Source organism: Nipponia nippon, unplaced genomic scaffold (assembly GCF_047370975.1).
Source record: "Nipponia nippon isolate SJK-2023a ecotype South Korea unplaced genomic scaffold, ASM4737097v1 scaffold_4, whole genome shotgun sequence".
Taxonomy (NCBI): domain Eukaryota; kingdom Metazoa; phylum Chordata; class Aves; order Pelecaniformes; family Threskiornithidae; genus Nipponia; species Nipponia nippon.
This window is the reverse complement of record NW_028262358.1, coordinates 43,502,744-43,516,784: the sequence shown is the minus strand read 5'-3', so window position 1 is coordinate 43,516,784 and position 14,041 is coordinate 43,502,744. Positions and strand designations below refer to the sequence as shown.

Genomic DNA, 14,041 nt, shown 5'->3' with positions numbered 1-14,041 from the left:
AACTATTTTATACTGTTATTTTGCTATTGAGAGTGGATTTTACATCCTTTTGTTTTAGTGGGGTCTGGATAGTCATGTAGGTTCTTTATTTTCAATTGACACTAAGGAATTTAAGCCCAAAATTTGACTTTGTTTCATTTAATATTAGTGAAAATCATTCTTTTCATATTCAAAACTTAGGGGAAGAAAAGGGAGGAAGGGGACCACAGGTGAACAAATACGCATTCATGAAATAGGAAAGTAAGTTAGGAAGGAGTACATTTGAATATGACTAGAAGGGTGTTTTATAATATTTTTAAAATAATATGTGACACCTCGGCAGTGACTTTTTAAATTTTTTTGTGTAAATTGTTTTTGTCTTTAATATGTAATTCCAAATTAGTGACTTAAAGAAATGCAATTATTAATTATGCTATTAATTATTCTTTTTACACAGTGAAAACAAAATGAAATTTCCATCTACATCAACTTCTGTATCTGGTGTATTTTCAAAATTGAGGATTCTGGCACTTAATCAAACTGAGATAACATGGACAGAGGTAATAACCTTTCCTGGTTTTGTTTTTGTTTATATCGTTAGGTTTTTGAGGCAAGGAAAGCACAATGAACATTTATTCATTATCTTATTCTACTGAAATGTACGCATCCTTAGAAAAGGTGCTGTGGCTTAACTGTATTAGTTCCGTAGTAACTAACGTAGTTCCTACATAACCTAGGAAGTTATATTGGCACAGGAGTCTAATAAGAAACATTTAACTTCATCTACATTTGTAAATTACCAATACACCATGCCTGGTTGTATGCAACACAGATACAGCACAAAACAAACAAAGCTCTGACTTGTTTCAGGGACTGAAACATGCAAACATTTAAATGACTCTCCCCTAATACGATGTCTTATTAAGAATGAACTCCTGTTGTCAAATATGTTAGCAGTGGGCCTTTTTTCAGAGATGGGGCTTACGAAGCACATCTCAGTAGTGCCACGTTACTTATAATGGCTTGTAAATTCCAGCCTATTATTTTGATTTCTCAGGGGCAGATTTTGTATGTACTGCATTGTGAAATTACCTGAATTTTCAGATTTTTGCTGCCAGCCACTATCCAGTAATAGAGCGCTCACCAAAACTGGGGTTTGTGTTAAGTAGAAAGAAACTTCTTCGTTCTCTTGTCTTGCAGCAGGGCTAGAGGAGGTTCGTTGCTATATATTTGTTTAGTGTCTATTCACTGTGCTCTTAAACCAGCAGTGGGGTTTATGCTAGGACAGTTGATAACCTTTCCATACCAGCAGCAGTATGAATGGTGAAGTGAATGGAAGAATTAAGTGGCTACAAACACTGTAAATGGCATCTAGTGCTCAGCAGAGTAAATTTGTGCATCGCGGTGTTTAAAATGTTGGCAGCTGCCAGCAGCTCTCCTCCATACCTGCGTGGCCGAAAGGCTGGTTGGAGCCTTGTTTCAGGCAGGTTAGAGTTCTCTAGGGGTAACTAAGTTTCAGAGAGAAGCCCCAGGATAGTCAGAGCAGTTTAAAATTACATAGCTTTTGCATTTGTTTTTGAAACTCTGTTCTAGCTGATGATTCATCATAGGTGGTAAAGGTATTTTCGGTTCAGAAATCTTTTTTATAAAATAGAAATTTGTTTGATTCATTCCTTTGTAAGTGGGGAGAAATAAGCCTGTGCTTAAAAGTGGTGTTCCAGGGCAGCCAGACAAAAGGGAAAAAATAAAGGGACCTACCTGACATTAATACCCTGTGAGCAAACCACTTGAAAATGTTACTGCTTAAGGTATATGGGGGGTTACTTTGAAAGGTCAACTTTTTAATAGAAAGTAATAATGAATATGATCCAGGCAAAAGAGAAATGCAGTGGTTGTCAATGGGAATATAAGCAAAGTCTGAAAATCCTACAAATGTTTTAATTAAAATTAAAACAATTTAATGGTGAACAGCATTTCGAAATAACTTGTTGCCATATGTAAGAATATATGGCATGGCGATAGTTTTTAAAAAGAAGAGAAGACTTGGGTTTTTTTTTCCATTTGTTCCTTTGTTTTGAAATATTTTTCACAGTAGAGGGACATGCTTCACTGTTACGCAGTTACGCATAACTCCACATTTACATGCCTTGAGCATCAGTTTTCCAAAAAGTTCTTTCATTAGTATATTAGATGCATATATCTAAATACATCTGAGATTTCTATTAATATATCAATAAAAGAGCTTATTACTGTATAATTTTTGATTGATTGTTCAAAGCATGACATATAACCTTCGGGGGGGGAAAGGAATCCTGTAAAATATCTTAGTTAGAAACCATTGACGTAGAAACTGAATTAATGCATTTGAGAGTAATGAATTGATATTTATGGCTCCAAAAACATTTCTTCTTATTCAGCATTTAGATCATAATGTTATATTTGTCATTCTGTTTTCAAACTAAGATCTTGTATTTATAAAATAATCTACTGTTATACAGGGTAAAACAAAAACCTGGGTCAGAGCAGAGGTGCAGGATCATGTTTCTGACAGTGGCAAAGAGCAGGTAGTTGGGAAAAATTCTAGGCAAAGGGCAAGCATATGGTAAGAGCTTCTTATAAAGTAATCTGGAATTGTGGGGCTTCCTGAGCTGGAGACCATATACTGTGTTCAATTAGTCTTTGTGGATTTTTTGTTTCATGATTTATCTAACTGTGTTAAGAACCCATTTGAAAATGTTGATATCCACATCTTTTAATATTGGTTTAATTATGTGCTGTATGAAAAAATACCCTTTTTGGTTTTTGATCTTGCTGCCTGATAATTTAATGTAATAATTCCCAATATTTTATGTGCAAGTAACTGAAACAGCTATTCTCTGTTTCATAGCTTTGATGATTCTTGCTAAGCTTCTTTGTGCCTTTCCCATTTATATTATTTGCTTCCCGGGATAAAGAGACTAAAAATATAGGAACATCATGGACTCACATGATGACAGTTGTTTCTTGTTGTCTTTATTTCTTTTGCAGCAGGTCTTGGGTTTCCATCTTTCTTTTCCGATCTTTTTTGAGCAGCAGTGGCTACTCCACGGGCTGCTCGTCCCAGCCTCCCCACCAGCTACCCACAACAAGCCCTGATCTTCCCCGAGTGTTAGTTTGGTGTCAGATCTGTGAACATTTGTTTCTGTATGGAAGCTGTTTTAAGCAATAGTTGAAAGTCCGGCAATTTGAGTTTCTTAGAATTGTGATATCATTTGGTTTTGGCAATTTTCTAGTCATTGGGTCAGTCTATTGAAAAGTCTCGATACTTCAGTTTTGTGCGGTTTGTCTATTCCATCCATCACAACGCAGGGCTCTTGTGGGGGAATCCCCCAAAGGTTCTCTGTGGTGAACAGAGAGCACCTCATTTCTCTTGACTCTGCAGCCGCCTTTTCACGCTTCCTCGTCGCTAATAGATAAACTATTTTGGACTGTCTTGTTGACACAGGGAAACACTATCCAAATTGAAGAGATAGATAGATAGAATACCGGTGTTTTCTGCTCTTGCACTGGAGCAGGAAAAGTTGTTATATCTGAGTTTATAAGTTTACATGTGTTGCAGATAAGGCAGCAGGATGATGTTTCATTTTTCTGGGTGCGGAGCAGCTGAGCCCCAATTCATATGCCACCACTTGAAGCGATCTCAGTGTTAATATTTCATGTTGTATATATAATGAGACAGTTACATCCAGCTGTCTAACTTTGTACAGCTGTAACAGAGAGAATGAAGCGTAGTTGATGAAAGGAGGCTTTTTGGTGTCCAGGATAGTAGACATTTCTAAAAGAATTGGTTAGCTATATACAAAACAAATTGAATTTGGTTGTCCGGGTCTCTGACCTTCACTGCTTTGTAACCTTTGTAACCTCCTGTAAAAACGAGCTTTAGGCGATTATGCTGTGCACGTGTACGTCTGTGTTCTTGCATCTCAAAAACTTTGAATCTTCTAGCCAATTTCAAACACATTTTAAAAAGAGGCAGGGGCTTAAAAATAATTTTATTACCTACAAATTCCAAGAAAATAGGAATGTAGATGGAGGAAAGAGCCCCTCCCCGTGGTTTCTTAACCAAGGAAGGAGTAGCAGGATGAGCTTGCACTTAATTTGACTCCGGAGAATACACACAAGAAAAAACCTCAGTGAAAAAAATAATTTGCAGCTGACAGGCACAGATCTGTAGGACACCGGTCAGTTCCAGTGCTTATGGAACTCCATTTGCTAAAACTGCAAAATTTTTGACGCTGTCACAGTTGCATACAAAACTGGGGTTTATGCCAGCAATTTCTATTGCTTTTGTAGTAAGTGTTTATTTTTAGAAGTTGTGTTATCTGCTGTAGATGTTTGCAAAAAAAGTAAACTAATAATTTTAATGTAATTTCAAGACATAAAATTTGAAACAAATGCATCTTTGTTCAATTTGTAGCCTTTTTGAACTGATTTGTTTTCTTTAGAGTACTTGAAAACTTCGGGGTATGTGCTGACTTAATGCAATTCTCGGTTTTTAGTGGTTTTGCATGCTGGTGCAGTCCCGTGACAGAGAAGCCTTCAAGCTCTGATAAATTAAGATATTTTAAAAGTCTGTCAGACCTGATGAGATGTGCAGAAGTCCCAGGACCGCTGGCAGTCGAGTGTGTACTGCCATTTCCTCACCTCATCATAGCGAAAATCCGATCACTCCAGCCCTGCTGAATAAAATAAACTCCGTTTCCAGGTCCCACAGTCCGAGGCAGGGCAGCTGCTAGCCTCGGGCCTGGAACTGCAAGTCCCGTGACTGTGCAGAACCCCCTTGGTGTCATCTGTGCTGGTAGATCCAGACACAGGAAGGAGCCAGCTGGAAGAAAGGGCGGGCTAGGCGATCCGTCGCACTTGTTTCTCTGTTTTGGGGAGCTATGGCTTGTTCTGAACATGTTCTGAGGAAATCTGCATAAAGTATAATTTCTGGAATAATTTTTCCCAACTTTTGTTACATTAAATGAAGTTTTGCTCTTAGGTTCTTCTTTGTGCTTCAGGATGGCCAGCACTTGAAGAATTGTACCTTACTTCTAATAATATTACAGTTTTGGAAAGGTAAGATGAGTAACATCAGTCAGTCGTTCGTGACTGATGTACTGCAAAGTTATATAGCAGATAAAGTTACAGTCCTGTAATGTTTACATCACCATGACATAATTGTAAAATAAATGATGCAAACTTCACGTGATGTGCTTCAAAACATGTATAAACATACACAATTATTACTTGCATGCAGTTATATACTCAGAAAACTAGTGTTTCCATTAACAAATAACTTTAGATGTTCTGCGTTTGTGTTTTTGGTTTTTTGCAACGTGGCAGGCCTGATAACGTCCTGCAGACCCTGAAGCTGTTAGACCTTTCAGAGAACCAGTTACTGGATGGAAATCAGCTGCATCTAATAGCACATCTTCCCAGGTAGCTGTTAAACAAATGTGCTGGAAATTCTTTGTCCTGGATATTCATCTCCATAGTCTTCGTTGACCGAAATATGATAGTATTGATGTTTCATGGAATATTTATGGAATCTTGAACTAGAGGCATTTTGCCCTCTTGAGGAGTGTAACTGAATTATTTAGTTGAGCTATTTTAATATAATCTTCTTTTTGTTGTATAGTAACACATTCTTAAGCTGTATATTATTAGGTTTTCATTGTATACTTATGAAAAGAAAGTGATTTATCATGTTACTAAGTTAGTTATATATTAGTATGCATCGGGTTTTATCCAAGATGACAGCACTGTAGAGTTTGTGTGGAGTGGCAAAGCAAAGGAGCTATGCAAGTTGTGTCTTAGTAACAGGTTTCTGGCCACGACAGTGTCGTGCAGGTTCATCAGTAGCTGCACAGCCATCTCGGGGTCATTTGAGCCTGAAGAAGACTGTTGGGCGGTTTGTTGAAGGTGTCACTCCTGAGGCTGACACGCTAAAGATGGTTGGTGATGGACGCTTGCCATGAGCGCTTTACACCCGTGGTGCCTACTTATTTGTAAAGAAAGCAAAACAAAGAGGGGTTGGAGGGAGGTAAAGTTGGTAGGGAGGTGAGTTGGAGGGAGGTAAAAAAGTGTGGTGATAATTCTTCCCCGCCTCTGTGAACTGCTCTTGATTGTTAGCTGTGGGGAAGGTTGCTGTGGCTACTCTGCTGGTAGGGGTGTGTGGCACATCCTCGGCACAGGCGCTCGCTTTTGGAAGTTTCAGTGCTTTTTGGGGGTAGCTTGAAGACTTTGAGAGAGACATGCTTCAAAATTTAAAACCCAAAAACCGAACAGTATAATTCCCATACTGCACTGCGTAAATGTGTTTCCGCTTTCTCAAAAGCATGTCTGTGGCGATCCCTTTACACAGATTCTTCTGGTCTACGGTACTCTCAATAGCAGCGTCCTTATGGTAGGAACAGGCTTGAGCTACGATTCCTTGCTTTGGGGTTACCATCCAGGGAACGTAGGTGTGCGTTCCTTAAGCGCTTCAGTTACAGTGACAGGAATATTGTGAGACTAATACAATAGTTTTGTTAATTTGTGGAATTAATTATTATCTCGCACTGTACACTAAAATAGCAGCCGTGGTTTTAAATAGCCACAAGCTATTTAAAAAAATCATTTGGAAAATCACACCTTTGAAATCCAGGAGCCATTTTGAAAGCTTGAAAGTATTGCACTTATTCTCGGACAAATTTATTCCCTGAACACTCTGCTGAAGTCTGGGTACTGTCTGTGAAGCTGCTGTTCCATTGTCAGTGATTATGCATCATGTCAAAAGTTTATTAGATCTTTGTTTAAAAAAAAATTGGGTAGTATTTCTTTTCAAAAAACTTCCTGTGCCATGTACAGTAATCATTGTATCTATGAAATTTCAGATTAGAACAGCTAATACTTAGAAACACTGGAATATCTTCTATACACTTTCCTGATGCCGGACTTGGTATGTAAAAGTACTAATTTATTTATAGCTTTATAATTCTGTTTATTTAAAGTTTTCGCTATTGTCTTGTAAATTTACTCTTTTTCCTAGGATGCAAGACTAAAATGTTTCCTTCACTAAAACGCCTTGCAATAAACGACAATAAAATATCACAGGTAGGTTAGATTGCGATAGTTTCGCATTTCGTAAATGCATGTATCTTTGTTTAAGAGTAACTTGCAATTTGCTTCTTTAAAATTTCTTTGATGGTATGTGTAAGATCCAGCAGTAACTACTGAAGACTTTGATCAACACAGAAGCATAATTTAAAAATTTAAAAATATTTCCTAACGTCTCAGTTAAACATCTTCATGGTAGCTAGTCCTGTCCTTCTCCTACCTCGTAATTCCTCTCGCAGAATTCTAATGATCTAAAATGCTGCGTAGTTCCCCATTTATTGAGGTTTTTTTACTTAATTAAATGTAATGCAGTTTTTTCCTTAGCTAAATGAACAGGATGGGAGTACTTGGTTCTGCTGACCAAAAGAATAGTTTCGGTCATGGGCATTGTACAGGAAAAGTCAGTGTTACTGTGTATTGTTCTGAACTGGAGTATGTTTTATGTTTCCTCAAAAGACTGCTCCCTTCCATTTCAGTGGTCATCTATCAATGAGCTTGATAAACTGCCATGTTTGCGGTCACTGCAGTGTCACAATAACCCTTTCATGGACACAGAGAAGAACACAGAGACCCTGAGACAGCTAATTATTGCCAAGATAAGTCAACTGGAGGTTTTGAACAAGTCTGAGGTACGTGATAATTCAACGGATTGCATGAGCCTGGGGAAAAACATTAAATCATCGCCTGAGGAATTGGTTCCAGTTTCTTTTAAGATTACTGTTTGGGTGGGTGCAGGACTATTCCATCACCCAGTCAACGGGGCACTCAGCAGGGCTACAAGATCCAGCCCTGTTTGTGAACGCTGCTGACTCGGTGGGGACCAGGACAAGACGGAGGAATGGTGGCTTTCTTCAAGTGCCCGAGTCGTGTTGAAGTTGCAGGACTGTTAACAAAAACCATACTCTGGCCAAAAAAAACCCCAAAAAGCAGCATAGTTGAATCTGTTTCAGTGACAGTAATACCAGCATTTGCCTTCCGTAATAGGAAAATAGCATTATCTAAACCAAATCAAACCGTCAGCAAATGTTTATCATAAAAGAGAGCAGAAGCAGCATCTGTTCCGTAGCTACAAAAACCATCCTTGCGTCATCATATGCAGTAACATCTTTGCTTAAGTGTTCATTTATGATCAGTCAGTACACAGAGGTAGGGTTGTAAGATTCTTAATAGCTTTAAAATGTACTGAATATACGGATCAGTCAGCACTTGGAGACAGGGTCTGTAAGATTCTTGGTAGCATCAAAACATACTGAACACCTAAGTAAGAGCAAGGAGTCCGTGTCATTCATGAATGAGACTTTCTTCTCTGGAAAGTTGTGTAATTATATTATGTGCCATTCCTGTGTCAGTACAGATCCTTCCTGCTGAAAGAAAAGGAGCAGAGCTCGATTATCGCAAAATATTTGGAAATGACTGGTTAGCAGCTGGTGGGAATTGGAACCCGGAGAAAAACAAACCCAGTGAAGAATTTCTTGCTGCCCATCCCAGATACCCATCGCTTTGTCTTAGTAAGTACCAGTACAGTAAAATCAGCACTTCCTCACTTCTGGCATTGTGGTAGCACTGGTTTGCTCTCTCTTCAGTTTCCCTTCCTCTTGATGCTTTTTCCATGTGCTTTGCGAGTGGCTTTTGCTTCCGTGGGGCAGCCGCGTCGTACTGCGCCCTTCCGGGCACTGCTGCCTCAGGGATGGCACCTGTGAGCCTCTGCCCCATACCTCTAGGAAAATAATAGCATTATCCTATCTATCTCTGCCCCATAACTGCTGGTGAGCAGGCAGCGGCTGTCTCCACCTGGGGCTTTTTGAAAGTGGGAATGTTTGTTAAGCAGCACCTCCGCATGCCTGTCACCTGCTCCACCCCGTGCCGGCGCGCCCTCCTAAATGCTCTAGCCGTTGGGCAAGGCTCGTGTCTGCAGCACTCGACGTGGCAGGAGCCCACTGCCTCCTGCGCTCGGTATCCCAGCTGCACGGGCTCGTGCCGGATCCGGCACCGCACTGCTCTTAGGTCTGCTGCTGAGTTTTAGTCTTGGAAGGGTTCACGTCTACCTGCACTTCCCTTCACGCAGAATACGGCGCACCTGAAGAAGGAGAGCTGAAGGGACGACAGCCTTTGACTCTCAAAAATCAGCTTCTGAGTAAGAGGCCAGAAATGGTCAAATCTGTTCTTTCTGCATTTAAGATATTTTACGAGCTTAGTGTTTTTCCCTGGGTGTATATGGAGAATAAAAGGTTCAAAAGCCTTTGGGACGTCACAGAGTTCCAGCTTATAATTTCTGCTTCTCTGAACTGCGTGTATCAATGAGTTTGACTAGACACCTGCTTCTGTGTACTCTAGCTCATTTCCCCCTCAACCCAAGCGGTTTTCTTAATTAAGACTTAATGGAGAATAGCGGTAATCAATACTCCATTCTGACAGCGTGAATGGCTTTGCTACAGAAGACATTTGAGATTTTAACCTCAATAGCTGCACTGGTTTCCGATAATTTTTTCTTTTTTATAGCTTATAGTCAAGGAAAATGTGGGTAGCTTTGGTATTTGGGGCTGTCTACGTATTTAAACCAGGTTACATCCCAGCCTTACAAATTCACTTGGCTTTGTTTCCCGGTTGATAGAACTGAACCTTTTTTTTACTCCATGGGCAAAACAGTACTTTAAGGCATTACATTCTAATGCATTTAGCTGGAAGACTAAATAGAGCAAGGAGCTAGTTGGCTAGACATAATAGAAACCTTTTTCAAGGATGAGTCTTTTTCTCTCTGTAAAAGAATTAGGCTAATAACTTCCTTAAAATGTGCTTGTACGGTGCTTTTGAGATATTGAGGGTCAAAAACCTGCTTTAAACTGAGTAAGCAGTTCCCATTCTACTGCAGGTTCTTTCAAAAAGTTAACTAGAAATTAAGCGTTTTTAGGTAAATACTCCTCTTTACCAAAAAAAAATGTTAAGTATTAGGGAGTCGCTTTTAAAATACTTTCCCTAATTTACCAAGGATGAATAAAACCTTGATTATTTTAAGAAAATTACTTCTAATTTTTCAGAGAATGACAAAATGCTATCGTAGCTGCTCAGATACAGGCTACATCCTCATTTTTTTTAGAAGATCAGGCTGAGCTAGGGGAAACAATTTGTAATAAAAACAGACTAGAAAGACTCTGCTCCTGACAGAACAGGGCTTAACGTTCATTCACTAATGCCTCACCGTTCTTCCTTAAGCTTTGACAATTAAATGTCCTGAGAAACCTGAACAGAAGCCAGTAGAGAAAAAGCTACCAGGTAAGAAGTCTTGGCTTGTGTTTAAGCAGTTGATTTGTAGCTCCTTTTCAAATGGCTGTATTAAAGAATGGCAGCTGCCTCTGGCTTTGTCAGCTCCTGAAGATTCTCCCCTGAAGACTCTGTCATATAAAGAAATGACAAAGGTAGAAATTGCTTGAAAAAGTCATTATTTTTCTGACCTTCATACTTACTTTCAGTCCAGCTTCAAGAGTGACAGCTGACGCTTGTCTTATGACCTCTGCTGCTGGTTTCGTGATTCATGTGTCTGAGGCAATCAAAGGCTAATTAACTGGCATGAAGTCTGGTGGACGTGTTAACCAAACAACATAGAACAGGAAGTTGTAAGAGCCAACTACGTAGTCTGCATTTCTAGATACTGAGGTCTGGTATCTAATACATGAAGTGAGAAATCTAATTCTGGCCTGTATCAAATTTGCCTTTTAGTGCCTGTAGCGAGACTAGAATGACTCGACTTTGTTCCCAATCAAACTGATGTTTTGAAAAGATGTGTCAGAATGCAGTCTGAGAGAAGAGACTTACTCAAGCTTTATTCTAAAATAAAAATCACATTTATTATCACAAGTTGCATAAAATCAGATAGATACAGCTTTTACAAAAAAGTTTGATAGAAAAATATTTGTCTAAGTACAATGTGTGGTATTACAGGAATAACTCGCTATTGCTGTGCCTTTAGATAAAGCTTCAACAGAAGTGAAATTCAACTAAAATATTGAGTATATCTATCTATTGCAAACACAGGTGTCACCTCTGGAACAAACTACATTTACTCATTCAAGATCCATTACAAAAAATATCCCTCCGTGTAACTGACTTCATAATATAAACCACTCTACGACTCTGCTGGCAATTTGTTTGGGACTAATTAATGCAATACCATTTCTAAGAATGGCACTAGTTCCACAGTGACATTTGCTTATTTGTGCCGGGAAAGCCAATTCCCGGTAAGGAAAACGTCAAGGAACAGTCGCCAGATGCAAGTAGTCAGAACCTGACTGGTATGTGTCCCAAAGGTCACTTAGTTTAGCATGTAGTAAATACAAACTCAAAAAAGGTAAATTATGAAGCCGTAACACTTGAGTTTGGTATATGGGATCAAAGCGCTTAAACCGTAGTAGGATATCCTGTCCTATCCGCCAGAGATTAAACCATTTTCAATTTGATATTAGCAGTTATGGTTTCGGGTACAAAAGCCATTATTACAGTGTTAGAACTGAAGCAGCAATACAGCCTTTCACTGTTGCTATAAGCAAGTACAGTTGAAACCCTAGTACTTTGCTACAGCTCAGTGGTAGCAGCATTTTCCTAATACCTTTTCTTTCTTTCCCCATGACAGAGTCTATGACTATTCAGAGGGTCAAAGGATTGCTGTATCGCCTACTTAAAATTCCTGGTTCAGAACTGAAACTGTCCTACGAAAGTTCTAAGGTGAGTTAAAAATGGGTAATTCAACAATAAAATACTGCATGCTGCCAAAGGGCAATAGCATGTGCTAAAATACTACCTCATGGAATGGCTTTCACTTAAGGAGGGCAGTCTTCATGCTGTAATTTGGGACCTAGTTTCATTCCTGTAATATGACTGATCCTCCCTGACGGCAACTGCCTGATCTATATTTGGTTTACATGAACGGATTTCAGTTTAAGTCTGATCAGGTTGGTTTTTTTTCCTTTCTTATTCCAGCTGGAAGGGAAAGAAGTGGAACTAGACAATGACTTAAAGCCTTTGCAGTTTTACTCAATAGAAAACGGAGACTGTGTGTTAGTACGGTGGTAAGAAGGGACTCTCGTGACAGACTGAAGGGAAAGCCAACGCTGGAACTGCAGAAGAGTAACGGACTGCCCGCAGCCAGCCTGTGCCTGAACACACCTGTGGGAGAACGTGCATTCCATACGTGGCACCAGAGGGCTATGCAACAACTTAATCGTCAGTCTCCATGAAAGCATTTGCTCTTGGCTGAATTGCCTTACTTGAGAGATACCAAATAGTGCTTAAATGCCTCAATTAAATAAAGCTCAAGGTAACTTTTGCCAAGATTTTATACTACCTTCCCATTGCAACTCTGAGAATTTGTTTTACTGAACTGAGTACCCGATTTAGTTGTGATCTCTTTGCTTTTAGTAGGACAAAATTAGTGCTGCACTGGAAGAGGCTACTTGCTCTTTTGTTTTCACCTACTTCCAAAGACCTTAAAGCAAACAAAAGTCAAACAGCGGTAATCGTAGAAGTATCTACAGAGCCTTAGACTATTTAAGGTCAAAATCTGACAGACCTTTACTCTACCCTACAGCGTCACCATACCACAGTTTAAATAAGTCCTTGGCAAGGCATTGCTGTTTATTTTACATTCTTTAGTGGGCTGTTCCTCAATCTTATTTTACTTCCACTTGTGTACGCTCAGGTTCATGCCTAGTAACACATCGAGCTATCAGAAATCCCTCCTAATCAGGCCGAGTTTGCAGTACTTCAAGATTTGGTATAAGCAAACTTTGCTATTGTTTTTATCTAAAATGACAATGGTATAAACAAACTAAACATAAATCCTAACCCCAGCTGTCCCAGCCCCTGCACAGATGAGAGCAACCCCTCGGCCAGCACAGAACCTGCTGCAGCAGGACTCACCTCTCCACTGCATCCTGGTGCGGCTCTACACTGAGTTAAATCAGTAGTACTTTAATTTACAACAGACAGGCTAGTCGGCATTCTTATGTGCATTTATTAATTACAAGTAGGTCTTTGACTTTATATAAAAAGGAAATTTTTTTATCTTAAACAATTTGGTTTTTGTCAGATCAACATCTATACTATAGAAAATGAATACTCTCAGTCCACTGGTAATTATCAAAAGGGATGTGCAAATAGTGTTATACTTTAGTTGAAACCCAACATTAAAAGATACCTTAATATTCCTTATTGTTCCAAGAATGAATCCAAACGTACACTTTTCCATGATCATTATAGGCTACCCTGTTTTCCAAGGCAAGTCCATCATCTTTCCTCACATCTACAAGGATCTCCACACAGTTCCTTTAATCTCCAGAGCTCTCTCAGTTCCTGTGGAGAATACTGGGGGGAAGACAGCATGCCACTCTCGCATGTCTTCTCACACAGCCAGAGACTATCCTGTTCGAGAGAGAACCATTTCAATAGTTTTTCTTACAAAGAATTTAGGCTTCAACAATCTTTACTTCCAAGAATCGGGGTTTCATCGTTTCCAAACTTTGCACACAAAGGTCACCAACGAGAGGTCTGTGTCCCTCTCGGATGTGCTAAATGTATTCAGAGAACTTGGGGCGTGGGGATGGGGGCTGCAGGGGGGCAGGGGGTGGTTTGTGGGGGTTTTGTGGTTTTTCTTTTAAACACATTTTAACAAGTGTTTTCTGGATTTTAATCCAATGGCTGTTTCAATTTTTTTTTTTTTTTAAAGAAAAAGCATTTCCTCTATTTTAATCTACTTGGAGCAACAGGCATGTTCTCTTTCCATAAGATCAGAGAATTTCTTCACTTACTTGGTATCTCTTGGGTCCTACAGCTGCCATCCAGATGCCCATACTCACATCTTCACCCTGAGACAACACATGAAAATAAAAAATACAGATATTAGCACCAGAAAAGCACAAAGCATGACTTTGTGAACTAGAATAAGTTGCAT

The 14,041-nt window shown here is 39.4% G+C and overlaps 2 protein-coding genes across 8 annotated transcripts in view; one reads left to right on the top strand and one right to left on the bottom strand.

Annotated features, from left to right (window-relative positions):
- Positions 1-12,435, top strand: part of TBCE (tubulin folding cofactor E) — a 52,531-nt gene extending 40,096 nt beyond the window's left edge. For 4 of the 6 annotated variants that reach the window (XM_087777276.1, XM_087777280.1, XM_087777279.1 and 1 more), the window contains 11 exons: positions 437-539; positions 5,003-5,079; positions 5,347-5,442; positions 6,879-6,943; positions 7,034-7,098; positions 7,578-7,730; positions 8,456-8,609; positions 9,167-9,235; positions 10,312-10,371; positions 11,726-11,817; positions 12,073-12,435. In XM_087777276.1, coding sequence (XP_087633402.1) covers positions 437-539; positions 5,003-5,079; positions 5,347-5,442; positions 6,879-6,943; positions 7,034-7,098; positions 7,578-7,730; positions 8,456-8,609; positions 9,167-9,235; positions 10,312-10,371; positions 11,726-11,817; positions 12,073-12,165 — 1,027 coding nt within the window. In that variant the 3' untranslated portion in view covers positions 12,166-12,435. The remainder of the gene's footprint in view (positions 1-436; positions 540-5,002; positions 5,080-5,346; positions 5,443-6,878; positions 6,944-7,033; positions 7,099-7,577; positions 7,731-8,455; positions 8,610-9,166; positions 9,236-10,311; positions 10,372-11,725; positions 11,818-12,072) is intronic. The other 2 variants (XM_087777277.1, XM_087777278.1) reach the window with 2 other exon arrangements.
- Positions 10,895-14,041, bottom strand: part of B3GALNT2 (beta-1,3-N-acetylgalactosaminyltransferase 2) — a 29,478-nt gene continuing 26,331 nt past the window's right edge. For both annotated transcript variants that reach the window (XM_087777282.1, XM_087777283.1), the window contains exons 11-12: positions 13,899-13,955; positions 10,895-13,512 (exon numbers count right to left, since the gene is read on the bottom strand). In XM_087777282.1, the coding sequence (XP_087633408.1) occupies positions 13,378-13,512; positions 13,899-13,955 (192 nt within the window). In that variant the 3' untranslated portion in view covers positions 10,895-13,377. The remainder of the gene's footprint in view (positions 13,513-13,898; positions 13,956-14,041) is intronic.